This window comes from Lepeophtheirus salmonis, chromosome 8 (genome assembly GCF_016086655.4).
Source record: "Lepeophtheirus salmonis chromosome 8, UVic_Lsal_1.4, whole genome shotgun sequence".
In the NCBI taxonomy this organism is placed as follows: Eukaryota; Metazoa; Arthropoda; class Copepoda; order Siphonostomatoida; family Caligidae; genus Lepeophtheirus; species Lepeophtheirus salmonis.
In genome coordinates, this window is record NC_052138.2 from 25,454,444 (window position 1) to 25,476,167 (window position 21,724).

The 21,724-nt window shown below is 33.4% G+C and overlaps 1 protein-coding gene across 3 annotated transcripts; it reads right to left on the reverse strand.

Annotated features, from left to right (window-relative positions):
* Positions 1–1,114: 1,114 nt before the first annotated feature.
* Positions 1,115–13,797, reverse strand: su(r) (dihydropyrimidine dehydrogenase su(r)). 3 transcript variants are annotated; one of them, XM_040717477.2, is made up of 9 exons: positions 13,721–13,797; positions 13,495–13,662; positions 6,066–6,473; positions 5,812–6,013; positions 4,471–4,954; positions 3,344–3,732; positions 3,022–3,281; positions 2,311–2,968; positions 1,115–1,881 (listed from the first exon to the last, which is right to left on the reverse strand). In XM_040717477.2, exons 2-9 carry the CDS (start codon positions 13,659–13,661, stop codon positions 1,288–1,290), a joined length of 3,162 nt encoding a protein of 1,053 aa, XP_040573411.1. In that variant the 5' UTR covers position 13,662; positions 13,721–13,797; the 3' UTR covers positions 1,115–1,287. The 3 variants fall into 3 exon arrangements, with proteins under 3 accessions (XP_040573411.1, XP_040573413.1, XP_040573412.1); XM_040717479.2 differs by having other exon boundaries at positions 13,735–13,796; XM_040717478.2 differs by having other exon boundaries at positions 13,495–13,689; positions 13,735–13,787.
* Positions 13,798–21,724: the final 7,927 nt, after the last annotated feature.

Genomic DNA, 21,724 nt, shown 5'->3' on the forward strand with positions numbered 1-21,724 from the left:
TTTCTTTTCATTGTCACTCTTCACCAAATTATAAAAACAATGTAGAACGAATCTCACATTATATTAAAAGAAGACTTTCATTCTTCCATTGGGCACATGGAGTTTACCGGAAAAGTTACATTAACATTAAAATAATGATTTAACATTCAAAAACATATTTAATTTTATAATACCCGTGTCATTTCTGTAGTTTTATACAGAGCAGTATTAAATTCAAAATTAAGAAATTAATTTTGAATTAAATAAGGAAAGCCTTGAAAATTCTTCCATCGTAGATATATTCCTGCTCTCAAAATACCGAGGAAATATTGAAGAAGTGTTTGAAAGGGTGTAAAAAAATCAACAAAATTAGTTGGTGTTTTTTTCTTTATCTCCTATGTTATTCCCAAAACACTTGTTATGTTTGTTGACTTAAAGATGTATCCTAGGTCAGGATGTTTAATTGTAGCACTAAAATGTCCACTTATCCCACCTTGTTTGTCCAAAGACAAAACGTAGAACGATAAAGCTTCTAACGGACAAACTGTCTAAGACACAAAACTATAACTATAGTTGATGGAGCAGATAATGAGTTGCTTGACATTACTTTAATTGCATCTTTGATTTTCTTTGCCGGGTTTCCTAAATTATCAAAAGGATGACAAAGACTTTTCGTGATTCTGATTGAACTGTTTTTTGTAATGGCTCTTCCCCCACATGATCATCTTTTATCACATTCCCAGAAGATGGTATTGCAATTGCATACCCATTATGCAAAAGTCTTTTTCAGCTTAGATGAGTCTAAAAAATTGCCATGATAATTTGAAGTCATAATACAAGCTACATACATGAAAACTATAGTTATAACAGCAACTTAGTCTATCAACAAACTACAAATGTTCATAGAACTTACTAGAAGAATGAAGATACACAAATGCTTAAAAACTTAATTGGTACAGATTTCTTTGTTCTATAGTTGTTTTTTTTCTGTAACAATGTCCTCATAAAATTTGTTAATACTACGTTTTGTCCGTTCGACATTTTGTTTGTCTTTTGAAGTTATGCCCAAGCATCATAAGGGGAGGTAGAAATCCGTATCAGTTGGGCCCTTGTATATTTTATTCTCAATTCATGCTTTTGTTTTAAGGTAAACTTGCAAATAATTTATTTACTATATATATATTTATTTTTTTTCATTATTGAAAGTTAAAATAATTATTTAATTTACAATAATCCTCTCTACTCAATATTCATAGTTAGAGAAGAACACAGATACTAATGAGGAGCCTTCCTTGTGATATCAGTTTATCAGAGACATTTCTTCACTTGAAGCTCCGGAAGCCTAGGTTTCCAATCCGCACTCAAAGAAACGCCACGATTGGGTATATAGTCGTCCTTACGTTGTATCATTTGAATGCAGTCAATCACAGGGCAAACTGAATAGCAAAGTGTGCAACCTGTACACTTATCCTCTAAAACACGTGGAATGTGAGTTTCGGGATCAAACTCTATGGCTTGATAACCCGTATCATTACACGTCATATAACATTTCCCACAATTGATACACATCTCGGGATCAATCATAGCTATGACATGCTCTCTTTGACTCAGATCCTTGTAAGCACCAATGTAGTCCAAGGCTTTCCCAATGACCTCTTTTACTTGAGGCAAATTTCTTGTGGGAACATTGGCTGGCCTATTATTTGGAAGTTTCTGATTTGATATCGGATCGGAGTTTTTGTTATTTTCATACATAATTTTTTTCTTTTCTTTAATGTACGGACCAAAATTTGGTATGTTTTTCTTGAGAGTTTCACTTAGTTTTACATCAACACTTTTACCCTTATATGTCCTCTCTGTTGGTGGTGCAAGGCCATCCCAATCATCAAGTTCCTCTATGGCCTATGAAAAAAAAAAAAAAAAATTCAAACAAAAATCTACTCACAAAAACATCTATAATAAAGGAAAACTCTATTCAGAGAACGTTCTTTATATTTTCCCTCCCTTTTTTAACCAACTAAAGGCTATCTTTCTATTACAATAATAGCTATGAAATGAAAAAGAAAATCAAACTAAAACAACCGTGGAATAAATATTTTAAATAGTTAAAAAACTTTATTTACTAACTATTATTTTGACGCTAAAACATAAATAAATCAACTAAAAAAATCCTAAAATTCTTCAGGACATTCATTAAATAATGGTTTTAATTCTGCTCATTCCTTCATTCTATAACTACTCAACTCTACAAAATAGCACAAAGTTTGTCAAAAAAAAAAAAAAAGTGCACGTTCCTTCTATAATTGCTATAATTAAGGTCAATATATTTACCTGATAGTACAATAGAGCCTTCAGACCTGTAACATAGTCATCAATGACTGTAAAATCTTGGTTTTGAATGGCACTTGATACTTGCATGACAGATCCTCCTGCGTACAAAAATTGAAGACAAGCATCAGCTGAATCAATTCCTCCTGTGGCCAAGATGGGGAATCCTTTTATTTGTTTAGCAATTGATGTTATCGCCTTAAGAGCGATTGGTCGTATCGCATTACCACTCATACCCCCGTATGTAGTCTTTTTCATAACATTTGGCCAAGCAACCCCTTTTGAATTTAAGCCCATTAATCCTGAGACTGTATTAATTGCAGTTACACCATCAGCACCTCCTTGTTTTGCAGCCTTTGCAATGTCGACTATGTTGGTGACATTTGGGGTCAGTTTAGCAAAAAATGGTATTTTATAATTTTTAACCACTTCAGATACCCACTGGCAAATGGAGCGAACCATATCAACATTTTGTCCACAGGCTAAGCCCATTCCTCGTTCTCCCATACCATGAGGACATGATAAATTTAATTCAAGTGCATCTGCTCCAGATTGAGCTGCTTTGATACAAATTTCTTGCCAATCTGATTTATCAAAAGAAGCCATGACACTTGCAATGATGATCCGATCCGGAAAATCCTTTTTTATTTCTGCAACTCCTCTGTTATAATACATTGGACAATGAATTGATAAATGATAAAATTTATGACTTACTGGCACCAATAATTGGCAGTCTTCTCTGAAATAAGTTCTATGTTAAGAAATGAACTTTGACCAGGTCCATAGTTATGACCAGATGTTGTTCCTCGAACAATACGAGGTGAAACATTTGTGACAATATCCTTATCTAATCCAAAAGTTTTAGTCACTACAAAGGCCCAACCAGCTTCGAAACCACGTCGAATCATAGGCCATGTTGTTGCTGGAGGAGCGGAGGCGAGTCCAAATGGGTTTACAAACTTCATTCCACAAACCTAATTTGACAAGAAATTAGAATAATCACTTCTCTTAAGCAACTCGTACTATCAATAATTACCTCAACACTAATGTCCACGTCATCAATTGGAGTATAAAATTTAGGCAATTGAGGCTCTGTGCTAATCTTTTCGAATCCTTCTGCATTTCTTTGTAGATATCTATGAATACTCCATGATGCTACTTTGCCATCATTTACAGCCTCTACAGCAGTTTCAGCCACACCTGCAATATCTCCTCCGGAGAATACCCATTCCTCAGAAGTCTTCCCAGTTAAGTTATCGACCTCAAGTCCTCCCCATCGATTAAACTTTAATGGTTCTAATGCAGCCTTAATGTCTGAATTGTATAGTCCAGATCCAAAGGCAGATATGACAAAATTACACTTTTTCTTCAGGGATTGATCCTTATCCACGTACCAATTGCCTTCATCGTCAAGTTCATTCCGAGCTAAGAACAAATTCGAAAAAAAAATATGAATTTTACAATATAATAAAAAGTTTGATGCTTTAATAAATCTACATTTGGGTAATTTATTATTTTCCTATCAGTTTATATAAATATATACCTAAAATACAAAACTCCCTAGTTGATAATTAATTTGAAATATTGTAAAACTTAGAACAAAGGGGTCAGCTGTAATTTTTCTAGAATTATTTATTCGTCTATATTGCTTTACAAATTAATCATTCGCAAGAAGCATTTTATCTAATGTAAATAAATTACTAATCAACGATCTTTCATATAAATATTGTTGTATATGAATATACTATAATATGTACATCAAAGGTTAAGAATTAAATACCTTAAAAGGGATAAGATTATTTATTGCTTAAAAAATATTATTTAGATTCGATTTCATAACTGTTCCAAATATCTTTGGTTAAGGGGATATTTCCAAATTTCACAAATTCATTGAAACTAGTCAAAAAACTACTTACTGACATAACAGATTTAAATATTCAAACAATAACTGGTAAGAATATAGTGTTAAATTTTATGGGGCTGAGTTCAACCAGCTTTAACAATGGTTTGTTAATCCGGCATTAGTGAGCTGGGGTATTATTTATCACAAAATTTATATTATTGCTTCTTTTCCATATAATTTACATTTGAGGTTATTTTTTTAAAATCAACCTTAATTTTAATCGTCCAACATTATAATTTTGAAAATTTAAAACAGCTTACCCAAAACAAGATGAGTAATTCGTCCTTTAGAATCTAAAACAACATCTTCAGGAGACATAAAAGGCAAAAATTCACATTTTTCTTCCCTGGCAACCTCCATCTCCTCTGGAACGGCCCTTATATTAGAAAACCCTTTTCTGAACACAACAAATACACGTTTAGCACCACATCGAATGGCGGAAGTCGCACAATCAAATGCAGTGTCCCCAGCTCCAAGAACAATAACGTCTCCAAATAATTCTGGCAATTGGGGTACACACCCAGAACATTTGCTAACCATTCCATTCTTGGAAGCTTTGGCTACTTTAGGTAAGAAATCTTTTGATGTAAAAAAACCATTGGATTCAGTTAGTTTTTCAAAAATTGGGATTTTTTTGGGCTCTGGATTCCCTATTCCAACAAATATTGCCTCGTAGTTCATCTTATTTTTAAGAGATAAGAGTGAGAAGTCGGTAGTCTTACTCAAGGGTTTACCAGTGACAACCTAAAAATGTCCAAATTTAGTCAATTATAAATATTTGTATATCAATAATCGAATAATTTATACATTGAACGTGCCCTTTTTTTGCCTTCCTTTTTTGACCGATTTCAGGATATTTTTCTATTTTTATGTTTGTAGAATGTAGTGGACCTGCTCTAAATGCCACCTTATTTAAGTGTGCTACAGCACTCAGCAATAAGTTGTTAAAGAAATAGGAAACTTGTTTTAAGAGGTCACCTGAACTAAGCCGTTAACTTTTCGGTTTATCTTTCTGGACTACTTAATACAAGTTTGACTGTAGTTTGGAAATGAAGGAAAAACGGAATCAAAACAATCGTGTAATGAATATCTTATGAAATTAAAATAACTTGAATAAATAAAAAAACTAACCAAAAACAATAGTTTGTAAAGACATTGATTAACTCCCACAAGGAAGTTGAGCTGATTTTATGTTTTTGCCCATGTTTGTTAGTCACCTGGATTACGGCAAAAAGTTACTGATCGATTTTGGTCAAACTTCGTACGGAGATTATATATGATCACATTAATAGACCATTAAATTGTTAGAGGTCAAAGTAAAAGATCAAACTAACACAAAACGTAAAAAATGCATAATCGACTATAACATTGGAGGAAATTGAATACATAACTCAATTTGATTTTAGGCGAAGGTTTTGTTGCTCTTTACCAAGTGCTCATTTATGTTAAATGATTGTTTTAATTTAATTCCCTCTTTCATCTCAGAACTATTCTACTCTAAGAAATTGCACAAAGTTGGTCAAAAAAATAAAGCGAAAAAAAAGAGTGCGTGTTCCATCTATAGAGCATTCCTTGTACTAATATGTTCTGATTTATCAAACCTTGACACCTAGATCCTTCATCAGCTGTACTTCAAAATCGATTACGTCATAGGGAAGCCTAAATGCAGGGAGCTCTGATGAGTTTAGTCCTCCTACAAATTCATCTTTCTCAAAAATGGTAATATCCCTATAGCCAAGTCTTCCAAGAAATGTTGCACAAGAGATTGAAGCAGGGCCACAGCCGATTAGTGCAATTTTTGAACTAAAATTAAAGATGTAAAAATATACGAAAAATTTTAAAAAAATCAATTCACTTGTATGAGTCAGGTCGATTTTTAGATATGTATGGAGGTAAAACTTGAGGTATCTTTGCTTTTTTAAACATTTCAACTGCAAATTGCTGAAGCCCTCCAATATTTATGGCTCCCTCTTCACTTGCAGCCAAGTTACACCCTCCAACACATAGATCAGATGTTGGACACACCATCCCACATGTCAATCCCAGAGGATTATCCGAAAGAATGGCCTTTGCAGCTCCATAATAATTCTTTGTGGAGATGCTTCCTATGAAGCTCTTTACATCCAGCTGAGTTGGACATGATTTTTGACAGGGAGCATCTGCACATTTGAGACATCGACTTGATTCAAGAAGAGCGGCTCTTTCAGAGAGAGATGTGTGCTTTATATCATTGAAGTCTTTATAGAGAGTTGTTTCGCAAGTTCTGGAAAGAAATAAGCAAATCAGTTATATCTGAGGATGAACATTTTACACAATTAAATTTTTTTAAATGTCAAATTAAGATGATTAACATTTATCATTTTTAAAGCTTATAAGTTACTACGTTATGTATTCTAACGCTAGAGCAACAATGGTATTGCACTACTTGTATCCAAAATGATTCCATTTGTTTTGAAGCAATACAAATTAACAGATTTTCCAATAAAATTAGTAAGAAATCTAAAAAACTTTGTTTAATTAAGGTTAATTGAAATACAAGGTTATACCATAATGCTTTTCCGATTGATGTTTAAATCCCACTTAACTTCCAACTTTTTAATAGTGACGTCAAAGAGTATAACTGTTACCAAAAGAAGCTATTTATCGCCTTCATTCATTGTTACTGTACCGCTGTTATACCTATGAAGTCAAATTATGTCTGTGTTGCCAGGCAGTCGGTACGGTACATCAAATTGAAAATTCTATATAGCCCAATTACATGATGGCATAACCTTGTATTTCTAATAACCTTGTATTGAATTTATTTTTAACAAATAACAGTAAATCCACATTTAAGTTTGTTCTGATAAATATAGTTACAATATAAACATTAATTTGCTACTCAACTTCCAAATAATGAATTTCTAAAATGTCCGAGTACATGTTGGAACAAGTAAAAATCAGTGGGCGCAAAAATGATTCCACAGTCTGCTGGTGTAGCATACGCTATTTTGAAAGGACAATGGCTCAAAAGAAAAATTCTAGATGTTGTACTCATATACTTTTGTCCGAAAAATTAAAAAAATATATAACATTCTATAAATATAAAAGAGTTTTGTCACTTGTGTTGTGTGAGTCGCTTATTTAGAACTGAAGACTGCAGTTCCATTCAATTTGTATTTGCTCTGATCTAGTTCAGTCCTGCATTTCAATTCTAAAACTTATAGAATAGTTGACTAATATTAAATTACATTAGATGAGTCTTAGTCAAAAGACGTTATATAACAATGAACTGCGCAAGAGATGAAAAAGCGCATATACAGAATTTTAGACGAATCAGAATTAGAGATAAGGAAAATAATTCTTGGTAGATATACATGAACCCTCTTTCCCTTATGGTCTCTTTATTTTCTACTATTCTTGTGTGGGTCCTTATTTATTCGGTCCAGTCCAGTTCAGTCTTAGGAACGGTCCTTTCAGTCCTTAGGATTATCAATCATGGGAACCAGTCCTTAACTGTCGGTACTTGGAATTTTTCATAAAAATATCTATGTTTTATTCAGCCAACTCAGATATATGAAATATGTGTTAAGATTAATATAATACGAACATTACCCTTTATTTTTTCACTTACCTATTACAATCATTTTTTATGGATGAATTTTTAAATGTTTCCCATTGTTTTATTATTCACAAATCTACATTGAGTCAGAATGGTCGATCTTCGATCAATTAAATCAATACCTAACATACGGCGTGGTGCACCACTCTAGGTGGGCGTGGATCAATTTATAAGGAAGGGAGGACGCCGATTAGAATGGGATTATAACTAAATGTGTTTGCAATATTCTATATTACATTTATAATATATATATTTACATTTATGCATATTCCAAAAGTCTAGTGGAACTGAATCAAGGGTATGTAAGAGTCAAAGGGGACCTAGAAATAAAAAATTGAATTTGCTCTTGAAATGACTTTCAATAAAATCAACACAACCATGATCCTTAGAGTCAGTTTTGGCCAAGGGCATTGAATGCACGCCACAGTTTCCATACTTTAATTTAAAAGTAGGGGAAATAGCACATTATAAATAAATGGTCCCAGCCCGGCCCTAGGGGGGGAAGGAATAGGGATTTCCGACATAATAATAATGTTTATGGTAATGTGGTAATGTTTATGACGTTGTTTGTAAAGGACAGCAGTTGTCGTCACAATTTTAATAAATTTATCAAAAATGAAATAATATTGTCAAAGTAACTAATATTTAACAGGAAATTTCCCCAAAAATTTGAAATATATTAGCATAATAAATATCAAAAATTAAAATGAAAGTGGTGTTTTTGTCAAAAAGATAACATCTTTTTCTATAACAACAAAAAATTATGACCTATTCAGCACATTCACCCCAACCCAAAGAAAGATTATAATCTTCCTGAAAGCCTTGCATTTTGTATTCGCCTCAAGTCCCAATCATGGTTAAGCCAGCACTGCTGATACTCTAATTCGTGAAATGGATACGGAAATATTATCGATGTCTACTGGCAAACATGCGTTTATTTAGACCCATGGGTAGAATTTCACAAGTTCGAATACAACTTGATGAATCAGATGATGAAACAATGCACAAAATCAAGTGAAAAGTCAACCCAGTTTCGAATTTGCTAATAAATTACAATCAGCAATAGGCACACAAGATATATTTTGTAATATCGAACATTTTAATAGATTTATTAAAAATGTGAAATAATGTTGTCAAAATGACAATGTCATCATTTAAAAAAAATCTAAAACATTCTGTCAAAAATGTCAAATTTTAGAAATGAAAAAGTGTAAAAGTCAAGTCAGTTTTGAATTATAATTCGCAAATATCTGTGTATGCTTGTGAATTATGATTCTCAAATGACACACACACTCCATAAAGAATCTACATGTAGTTCTATTTAATAGGATTGAATACATTATCATAGAACGTGAATTCATCTTTTGTTGATTGATTTGAGGGGGGTGGGGAGATCAGTGGAGTGCAAATATTATCTTGTATTCTTGTATTTTCTTCTTCTATAGCTTGCTTAATAGATGATAACAGTGGGAGTTTTGTAGGGAGTTATAATTGTATGCTCTTCTGGAATTATGAGTAGATTTGAAGATCTACATAGGAATCGTTTCAGCAAGCACGAGGGTGGTCCCAGAAGTACCCAGTCTGACTAAGAGATAGCGGAAGTTGTTGAAAAAACAAAAATGTGCAGGTAAATTGGGACATTTTTTAATGAGCTATAACTCCTAAATTTTAATTTTACATAATTTTTTTAAATTTCAAAAGTTGTGCATCCATCGAAGGAGACAAAGATTATTTCATGTGTTCGCCGTTGACGGCGATGGCCTGGTCAAGACGGGTCCAGAATGAGGAGTAGGCTGAGACAACATGTGAGGGATTTACCTTTGTGTAATATATATATATGTATATATGCTTATTTTTATTATTTAAGATACGTCTTACCGGTTTTGAATATAGAATATATATGTGATACGTGCTTACTGATATAGAAGTCTCCCATAATTATTCAAAGATTTTATCCGTGATAGAATTGGATCACACTTGGTCCAGTACTTCACGATCGATTCCTTGAGGTCGGCCAAACTGTTGTGCGGCCTCGAGTAGACTTGCTTCTCTAACTCCCCCTACAAGAAGAAGTCCATAGGGTTAGAATTGGGAGAGTTAGAGGACCAAGTCTGCAGCCACCAGAAGTTGATGGTTTCCTCCTTGAGTAAGTCGAGGGTCTTCTTAGCCTTGTGAGTGGGGGCTGAGTCCTGCTGGAAGGTGAATCCGTTACCCCCATCGTTGGATTTCCTCCACGTGATGACTTTGTCTTACATCACCTTGCAGTAATTGTCAACACCGACCCTCTCTGTTTGGTTAAAGAAGATCGACGGCATCACCGTCCGATTGACCTGATGACCCTCAACGTCATGACCAAGACCGGAAACTTATTTGTGTATAACATGGGGACACATCCATCTTGTCAGCTAAGAAATAGCCATTTTGCATATTGTAAACCATCTTTACGGTCCACTTATTCTCGTCACAGAAGAAAGTTACGGAACGACGCATATCCTTGAGGAGGTTCAATAAAATGTCTCTTTTGCGGCTTTACCGCCCTCTAGACTTTCCGCGTGCTAACTCATCTGTTTGGTTTTGCAGGATCGCCTCTTCGTTTGCATCTCCGATGTGGGGATATAGTCGCTTCTGCCTCGAGGGCTTGTTCAGACTGGAGCTTCACCTTATCGTAGAGCCTAACCCATCGACCTAGGATACGATGGCGTATTGGCTATCACGGGAGGCTAATGCCCTGTGTGAATCATTTTGAGAACGACCGATCTTTTTCCTTACTACATATACATATGTTTGTTTACGTATTGAAACGAAACTTTTTGTGCATAATCTAAACATTCAACCTCACATTTCTTCTTTAAAAAAACCTATAAAATTAATATTTTCTAAGCTATAGGGCTTTAAAAATGTCCCAATTTACCTGCACTGTATAAAACTTATATAGCACATGATTCAAGTTTAACGTTGTCACGTTGTTAAGTTTGTATTTGGTAGCCATCAAATGTAAAAGTTGTCAGTGAATTTGTGAAAATGGAGAAACTTGGCTATCGTTATGTGATACAACACCTTTATTAGAAGGCCTCAGCCCAACTAATATAAAAGTTGAATTGAATTATACTCTATGTGAGTCTGTTTTGTTTATTTTTCATTAACAAATGTTACATTTTGGCTAGCTGAGTTTAAACAAGCCTATGTTAGCTGCCAAGACGAGCCTCACAGTAGTCGACCAAATGAGGTGACGAGTCCAGAAATTGTGAGGAAAAAAATCTAGAATGTGGTACTGTTGGATCGTCAACTGAAAGTGTGCGAGCCAGCAAACATTGTAGGCATTTGAAAAAGTGTAGTACATCGCATATTATCTGCAAATTTGGACATGAGAAAGCTGTGTGCAATATGGGATACGGGTTTATTAACACTCGTGCAAAAATTGTGTCGTAAAGAAGCTTCAATTGACTGTTTTAAAAATTTTCTCGACAAAAAAAAAACACGATACATTGATTCATTCACACCAAATCCATTAAAAATGACTAGAGATGAGACATATTTGTAGAATGCGAAGATAATAAAACTTTAATATTTGTGATTATGAAGGAATATCCAGAGGACATACTATACACTCAAAGACAATTTTTGTACTCAAAAGTGATGATTTATTTAGTGAAACACAGCTGTTCTTAAATAGTTCTTTAATATTTAACAAATGATCTAAAAAAAGTGGTACAAAAAATTGAATTTTGATTAAAAGATTTTCTATATATATAAAATATTCTATAAAAAACAAAAAAGGAAAGGAATATTAAAAAAAAAGGAATTTAAAAATATTTATGTTCGGTATTCGTTTAAAAATGCTATAAGCTTCAGGAGTGTCTGCTGGGGTGAGTTGGAGGGGCTATATCCCACCTCAAGCTTAGGAATTTTTGTGTTTTACAAGAAAGTTTAGTATTTTAAATTTAATTTTTGAATTTTTTTCCCCAAAAAAATTTAATTTTTTGCAAATATATGTTGATTTTTGAAATTAAAAAAAAATAATATATGTGAATAGGTGTGTTTTTTTTTTTTTTAATTATATATGTGAATAGTGTGTATTTTATTTTATTTTTTAAAATAATTTATCAAATTTTTTCCCAAAATATTATCTTTTTGGGAAAAAAAAAACTTCTTAAAAAAATCAACAACCAAGCCCCTCGAAATAATTCTGCGTACGCCCCGAGCTTGTTCAAAAAGTGTTTAATTTAAACGAAAAAGTTATTCAATAATTTTCCTCCAACAAATGTCACCTCGGTACAAAATAGTTATGAGTTAGTAACCCACTGTCTTATCTAACTAATATAAAAGATTACACTTCATTTTCTTGTCAACTGTTGATTTTTCTTCTTCTTTCTACCTATCAGTGTGTAAGGCAGTTGAATGTTAGTTACCTCCCTTTAAGCTGTAAACTATTTCCAACAATTTTTATGTCACAATTTGAGATGAGAAGAATTAATTATCTACCTACTGATTTTGGCCCTTTTTCTTTACGGAACAAGAAGTTGCAAGATACAATAAAGTAACCGACATGGAGTTTTATATTTATTATACGGAGTATGAACCAATCTTAAAAAGAATGAAACCCCTTTTCATGAAAATTAGGAAAATAATGAACTACTGCATTGTATGTATTTGGTATGTTTCTTTTTGGAGGAAAGATTGGGATATCTAACAAAGACTTCCACGATAAATCAGATGCACAGCTCAGTGCTTCTAATTTCTCATTGCACTATTTATTGGCTGGTCCATTGAAATCTGAACACTAAGTAATTCAATAATTAATGAAGGTGGAGTAATAGAAATTAATGAAGGTTGAGTGATCGAAATTAATTCATATGTGATATATTTAAGCATTAAGAATTAGTTACAAAACGAAGCAAACTTGAGTTCTCTATCTTACGATCATATCAGGAAAATGACATTTGAATGTGATCGACGAATTTGAATACGAAGTTGGCGTCTCCAGGACAACCCTCTAGGCCATTAGCAAGTACGAAACATGGGAGAGGAAGAAGGGCTTTGTCAAAAAGGCCAAACTGGATCCGGATGAGTTAAAGAAAAAAGCCAGGCCAATCCCCTCAAGTCCATGAGGGCCCTTGCAAGAGATATCGTGGTTTCATACCAGACTGTCTAGAGACTTATCAAAATACTTGGGGGAAAGAGGCTTGTGAGGATGGAGAGGCCACTTTTGACATCAGCAATGAAAGAATCCCATTTCCTCCACTGCAAGACTCTTCTAAGTTTCTTTGACTATTTTTTTACCCTTTTGACTCATAACATACATGATGCCCACCCCCTCGACTACATTTTGCGTGCATGTCTAGGGAAGGCATGCCGTGTCTGTTATCCAAACACCAACGCCCTCAAAGCCACTGTCAGCCAGCACTGGGACACTCTGAAAGAAGGGTACATCCGCAGCAGGTACCAGGCCTTCCGCCTCTTCCTTCAAGCAATCATTAGAGCTAAGGGTAGCTGCATTAATGGTTAAGAGAGCTCAGGCACACATTTATTTATAGTTTTAACTTTGTTGTTAATTAATAAATTATATCTTGTTAAAGTTTAAAATTTAAAGTTTTCCGATTTTAATGGGCCTCTCGGTATTTGTATTTGTACAAAATTGAATTTCCCTTCTACAAAAGCTCATGTATTCAAACATCCCACTTACCCACATCCTTTTAATTTTTCCGAATTGTCCTCATTTCGTTTCCAGTGTTTTTTATTGGTTTTGGTCACAATTGATGGCACTAAGTTAGTGTATGGCTTTTTTTTGGGATTAAGCTGTAAAAGATTTTCAATGTCTGGAGTATCCCGTGTTATACAGGCACAACTCATTGTGTAAAAGATTTGTATAAATACTTAACTAAAAAGAACAAACTGAATATTCAACAGACATGAGATATATTACATATGAATTCTAACTTATTCTGAAGGACACACACGCAATTGAATAAACATATTATGAGAATCTGTTGGAGTGAGAAGGGTATGCTTCTTTTTTTCAAATAGAAACTTGTTTAAAAACAACTTTAGATAAGTCGTTTTATTGCAAACTTTGATGGAACTATAAAAGTATTTGTTTTCCACTCATGATCAGGAATTGATAGCTGCAATGATATATCTAAAATATAAACAAATCCCATGCATGAATTTATTGCCAGCTGTCAATTTATTTATGTTCTCTTGCTTCTAAGTTGTGATATGAACGTTGATTTGTGCAACTTAAATTAAGTAAAATGCGTAACTATAAGTAGAGAGCACTTTGAGACCTATACTGAATCTAGTTACATTTCTATCGTTAAAAAAGAAAGAATAAAAAGACCAAAAACAGTTGCTAGCATCTTACCAATAGTGGATGAACAAAATTAAAGAAAGATATTATCCGCAAGGTGGTGTGGTAGTCTGTAGTTTGTTGTTTAAAATAAATGGCGTATCCTGAGTAAAACAACTCTATGTAGGGGACATCTTGACCGGCAATATTTTATTACCAGTAATGTTATTTCCTGTTTTTTTTATTCCTAGTAATTTCATTCTCAGTAAATTCATTCCTTGTTTAATTCATCCCCAAACATTTCATTCCCACTTTGAAGAGGGATATTTAGTGACGTCATTCGGTTTATGTTTCTAAACTTAGTAGTAGTTTTTGTGTAGGGCTGTAGAGGGAGGCCTGGGCAGTGGCAATCACCACTGGAGATGAGTGATGACTAGTGATGGATGGGAGACGGATATAAATGATTTATGGCGTTTTTGGATTAGAAATAACGTTATGATGAATCTTAATAGTGAGTAGGTAGGGAATCCCGATCCGTGGATAATATTTAAACCTTGGGAAATAGAAGTAAATCCGAGCATTACTCTTCTTTTTCTTCTATTTCTCAAGGTATAAACACCATAAATTATTCATATCCATCTCCTATCCGTCACTAGTTATCCATGACTCATCTCCAGTATCAATTGCCGACTGCCCAGGTCTCCTTCTACAGCCCTACACAAAAACCACTATTTAGTTTCGAAATATAACCCGTATGACGTCACTAAATATCCCTCTTCGAAGTGCGAACGAAGTTACTAGGAATGAAAAGTCGGGAAATGAATTTACTGGGAGTGAAATCACCTAGCACCTTAAGACAACTGTATTTTGAATTAAATAATAGTGATAGTATATATATATATTTTAATACTTCATTTAAAGAGCAGTGTTATTTTACCGAAAGACTCTCTGCTGCTTTGTTTACAAAAGTATATAATTGGGAAGTGTGGTGTGAAGGAGAAGTTGACGCCGTCATAGTTGACCAAAAAATTCGAGTTCTAGTAGTAATAAGTTGGTATCTTAACAACATAGAGGGCGTTTCAAGTATTTTTATTGTCAATCTTGACTTACATTTGATCATATTTTTCTTTATGAAACTCTTTAGATTGATAGGATGATTCTATACAAGATTTGGAGCGGTTAATGTATAAATATATATGTACAGATTTTTCATTGCTTTGGTCAACTAACTGTCGGCTTCAAAAAAAAAAAATCCCTTGCTTTTACTCACCGTTAGGCCTCTATGTATTTTATCTCCCAAATAGGGCATTATTATTCAATAATTGTTCACCACAACTTAACAAGAGCTAATTTGAATGGAACCAATCAATATTCAGAACACTCTCAGATGACAACAAAGAAAGTGTACATTTTTATGTTCGTAAAGTAACATAATTAGAACAATCTAGACATAATATGGTAATTGGCAAACTACAATACAACTGTGTATTTTTGGACCTTTTTTTCTTCTTTTTCTATTTGGTGGAGGAAAGGTTGTGGGACGTAATATTTATACAACGAATTAGATATTTTTTTAAAGCTGTTTAAAAAATAGATTTCAAGTTTTTGATATTATGCATATTTTTTCAGACACGCAGATAAATCAGCGACAACAATTAGAAAATATTTCGAGTAATGTAAAGTTGGAATAAGTTACGCATAAAAAAACCGGTTTTAAAACTCGAGTATATTCATTTATCTCTTTTGAAATGAATAGGGGAGATTGAGTTAGTTACCAAGGTACATAATATTCACACTCATTCCTGGAGATGTAAACAGTTGCCTTATATAATGTACATAGATGGAAGCCCTTTACATAAAGTGTATTTTAATTTCCATATGTTACAATGGAATAAAACATAATTCAAAAATATGAGAGCTATGTTTTTGCTTGATACGTACTAGCTACTTCAATTGAAGGATCATTTAATTTCATGCGTATATATATTTGTTTTAATACTCACAGTTAGGGATATAACCAGTTTTGAACCCGGATACGAAGTACCCGGGTACGGAATAAGTAGTATTGTGTCGGTCATTATCTACTAGGTCGAGTCCAGTCTTAGGACTGTCAGTCCTCCTTAAGAATGGATATATGAGGTATGTATTAAGAGCATTTCACGAAACCTGCAAAAAATATTCATGTTCTTATTATAATACAAAACTTTTACTTACTTAGTTGTAGAATTTATTCGATCATATAACGGAATGACCATAAAAGGAGAAAAACGCTCAATGACGTCATGAGGGATCAATTTTACCTTCTTTAAGGACCAAGAAATAGGATTGGACAGGACTGCGGTCCTCGGATCTAAATTAGGACCGACATAACACTAGATACAAGTAAAATTGTATTCTCCGAAAAAGATTCGGCCGGATTAAAAATTTGTGTTATGTTATGTCGTGTGCTAACCTTTTTGCCTTGGATTATATTTATATCTTTATATTTGTTACAATTAAAGTTACGCCAGCTGGCAAAAAAATTAAAATATATTAGATACCGAATGGTCCAATAAAATCTGAACACATTGAATTTTAAACTTTTACAAGATATAACTTATTTATTAACAATAGAATTTCAACAAAATTAATACTATATATATAGATCTGAGCTCTCTTAAGAATTAATGTAGCCAACCTTAGTGGTAATGATGGTTCCAGACGGTACTGGAAGGCCTGGCACCCACTGCAGATGTACCCTTCTGTAAGAGCGTCCCAATGCTGGCTGACAGTGTCTTTGAGGGCCTTGGTGTTTGGATAACAGACACTGCATGCCTTCTCCCAAAAGATGTAGTTGAGAAGGTTGGCATCAGGGCCGTAGGGAGGCCAAAAGAGTTCAAAAGAACTCAAAAGATTCTTGCAACGGAGGAGATGGTAATATTATTATTTTTTTTTTTTTTTTTTTTTTTCATTGCTGGTGTCATAAGAGACTCTTTCCAGCCTCACATTCACAAGGTTCCTCCCACCCAATATTTCATAAGTATCTAGACAATCTGGTGTGAAACCACGAGATTTCTTGCATGGGCCCTAATGGGCTTGAGCGGATTGGCCTGGGCTGTTTTCTTTAACTCATCTGGGTCCAGTTTGGCCTTTTTAACAAAGCCCTTCTTCCTCTCCATCGTTTCAGAGTTTTTGACAGCGTAGACGGGGTCCTAGAGACGTCCAACTTCTTGGAACGCGTGAATGGAAATTCATAGTTCCGGTACACGTGTTATTTTCTCGACTTGTACGTAAGCTATAGAGCACAGGTTATTTTTTGTTTTGTAACTAATTGTGTATGCTTTAATATATCAAAATATGATTTAATTTCAATCACTCAACCTTCTTGACTTATTTAATTAGTAAGTGTTCAAATTTCAATGAACCATCAGGTATAAGTTACAACAAAAACAATAATTAATAGACTACGTTATTACAAAAAACTCGTGAGGGTACTATGTCTGTATTTTTTGCATATACAATTGCAGATACAAACATTACTCCAACGACACATCTCTACATAGTATGTACATAATAAATCGATATGAAGAACATTTGTTTCAAGTTGACAACAGCTTTATCAGAGGACATAACCACTGTTATTAATCGATAAAGAAATTGTATAAATTACTAAAAATAACTATTGAGGAACCAAGAGAATGGATGTCTCTATTATTGGTAGTAGGAGTATTAGTATTACTATATTATATCGGTTAAATCTATTGTTGTGTTAATGGGTAAAAAAAGAAAAAAAAATCAAAATCAATACTTACCCATCTGACTAATAATAGCCATAGCAAAATATATTTTCCAATATTTTTGACTCAATAATAAAAATAATAATCCATTGGAAAAATATTATTCATGAATAATTTTTCAATTAAATGCAGCACATTACATAAATAATGCTGAACCCATTTCCATCATACAAGTTAAATAAATGGCTTTATTATAATTGATTTGATACATTTCCATCACATTTGTTAATATTAATGCTTTATGCATGTAGTTATAAATATTCCTAAACTCGGCTATAAATAGGGATATGAGAATTGTCTTAATCTGTATTCATGCAAATAAATAAAAAATAGTAACTTAAATAGAATAAATATCCACAAAAAAGATCATTAAATAAAATAAGGTACTTCTTGCTTAATTAGTTGTGCTTAAGATATTTCCCGCCAAAATTAATAAACAAAAGAAACAGAAAATGACTGACAATTTGAGGGATGTTTGGGAAGAGAGTAGTTTAGCTGTGATGACGTTGAATTAGATTAGCTACGAGCCGCTGTAAGCGCAAAGAAATAACCCTCTCTGTATCTAATAAGGAAATAGACAGGAATAACTCCAATTTTACTCTGAGCCCAACAAGAACTTACACTTATAACTTCCAGACCAATTTTATCCTTTATGAGTTCAAATACTGGTAGATTCTAGGCCTGTGAATACGAGGGGAGTATGAGGAGATGTGCAATAATAGTAAGGCAGAATATATGTTCTGCCGGGTTCTGCTAAAATTGCCTTGGAGAACATTGCCATTTGGGAAAATTTCCCGGCAATTACAAACAAAATCAGAATACCATTGTCCAAAAATTGGTTGGTACATTGTCAGGGAAACCAAGCAGGTTAAAAACTACTGCCACCACTTCAAAAAGCACTGAAAGCCCCTTTCAATATTTCAAAATGAACCCCAAGGACATGGGCCGTTTAAGACTATGGCAGGGACGCTGTGCAAGTTAAAAACTAGGCCACTACTTCATAAATTAATTAGGCTCTCTACATCTTTCAAAATGAACCCCGGTCCCATGGGTTGAATAAGACAACGACAGGGGTACTATACAAGTTAAAACTCACTGCCAACACTTCACAAGGTATGTAGGCCCCTTCCAATAATGCTTAATAAATTCCGGGTCCCTGTAAATTGTACATGTGTTAATTTTTGATATGATAAATAATTGTTTTTCTTAGTTAGCTGCGTAGTTAATGTACTTTTGAATTAAAAACACATGGGCTTGGTGTTCATTTTGAAGTATTAAGAGGAGATCTTAATGCTATGAGAAGTGAAGGGAGTGGTTTTAACCTGCTTGGTGGCCTTGTCATTGCACAAAACTAGTTTTGGGATGAGGTATTCTGATTTTGTTAGTAAATGAAGGGAAACTTCCCGAATGACAATTTTCCACATTGTCAAATTTTATTCTGTGCAATTTTCTGTGCATGTTCCTTCCAGTATTTAAAGATTAAAGAAACAGAAAATTACCGTTGTCATTTTGACAGTTTGAAGAATGTTTAAGGGAAGAGCAGCTAAGATGTCTTGGCATTTGATTAAATCAGCTGCAAGGAGCCGTATGTACCAAAATGTACACACACTTGCACCCTAACGACTATTCGTATTATTTTAATCCTACAAAATGCTAATTTCTTTGGGGAGCACGTCTGTAAAATAAACCATGAACGCAATTAAGGTATCGTTTTTTTTTATTGTAAAGGAAATTGATAAGAGTTTTTAAATAATGAAAGAAATTGAACAACATTTTCAACGAAGGGACTGCAAAATAACAATGAAGTTCTCAATTAATCTGAGAAAAATATTCCTATATGTGCTACAGAAAGTCTTTCATAAAATTAATTCTTCTTACTATTTTAAATGTAGTTTTTTGTATGGGATGCACTATAATTTTTTTTTACATAATACCAATTTTTAAGCAAAGTCTATTATCTTAGTCTCTAGACTAAAGTAATCCCTGGTTCATTACGTCATATTAGTAAAAAAATATAAATCTCTTATTATTATTGAGGAGAGGGCATCATAGTGTTGAGTAACTACGTGTGAGTGTGCTCATGAAAAACAGAGAGTCTCACTGAGGATTTCTTAGGGAGGTATCTTCTATATTTCTAAAGCAAAGTTTGTCTATTTATCGACGCTTAATAAGAACAGGGACTACTGTTAGTAGTTAATAAGATAACTCATATTTTGATATAACGAACATAAACTTTGTTTTAATTTACACTCGCTTCTATTTAGCCTATATTCATATCCAGTCATAAGTCTGTTTACACTTGAAATGGAACCCCCCATCTGTTGCAGATATTTTACAGATGCATATGTATGAATATAAAATATTAGGATATTTATAATATCGTTAAGTAGCACGTTTATTAAAAATGAATATAGATGATCCTCAACACATCATCATTGAATTTAGATAACACAGCAATTTCGAAGATAAGGCAGGAATTTCATCCATGATATTCCTGCAATAATGAAGTACATATATATACTCCTACAATTATTTATATATTGATGTAAATATGATGTAGATTAGAGTAAGTGGAATTTAATACAATGATTGATAACTGTTGTGTCTATCGAGTTCACACAATAACAATTAGTAACACATTATATACTTGGAAAATTCGAAGAATTTATAATGCTTGGATGTGACATATATCAATTTAATTATATTTTAACTGATTGTAATATATATTATACGTACATTAGACTGTCCCATTTTCGCAAGGGTAATTATTTCCTCGCAAAAATACCCTTTCTACTGATAACAGGGAAAAAACTAAGGACTCCTCAATAATTTGGGTTTCCCTTACTTTATGAACGATATTGTTCCTGAACTTTAATTAAACCTGGTTGAAGTGATAGCCGTTTTGTTTAACAACTATCACTTCAACTAGGTTTCAAACAACTTTTTCGTACACAATAGCTCATCATCCCAGTCCTCAGAGCCAATCCCTGTCCCAAGTTATGTATCCAATTTGACGATTTTTTTATCTAATTATATTATTCATTCGATCAGACGTTATTAACTTCCGAAAAAATTAGGTATATTGGTTTTCTTTATCTATTTGAGAAAGCAAAGTTTATCTGTCTGAATATATATGTAGGATTGGGCTGCAAAACGTGGATTGTTAATGTATGTTAATTTTCTAATTAATATACGAAATTTTAGTAATTATTTTTTGACATTCGGGTTCAACCTTCTATTCTGCATAAACAAACTATAATAAACATTTCGTCATCGGGTCATTATGAGTGAGCAATAAGCCAAGAGGCAGCGCAACTCAGAGATCCTAGATGCTGAAGGTTAGGTGGTGATGATTATGGACATTGTGAAGTTCTCTAGGAGGCTGGTTTTACAGGTGACCAAGATGAAGAATAATGGAGAAGACATATTGTATGTTCGTTGACGCCTACTCCAGTATTTGATACAAAAAGGATACACCAAATCATTGAATACATTTGAAACCCCATAAATTATTAAAAACAAGATGTAAAATATTGTTAGGGGGAAGTACTTTATATATTTATTTTTTTTAAGTGCCTCAAATAAGGTTTAGCAAAGAGCTACTCCCTGGCTCATCAAATCATATTTCTTAAAAAATCTTAAACTGTTATTGTTATTTTTTATTATTGAGGAGAGAACGTCTAAGTATTGTGTGAGAAGTAATTTGGGAGTGTTCTAATGAAAAATGAAAGGTAACACAAAGGATTTGTCGGGGTTTTACTTCTATATAATTAAAGCACAATTTTATGTTCGTCCAGGCCTAATCATTCCATGCAACGCCATGTGCTACTGCTACTTGTATATTAAATAAA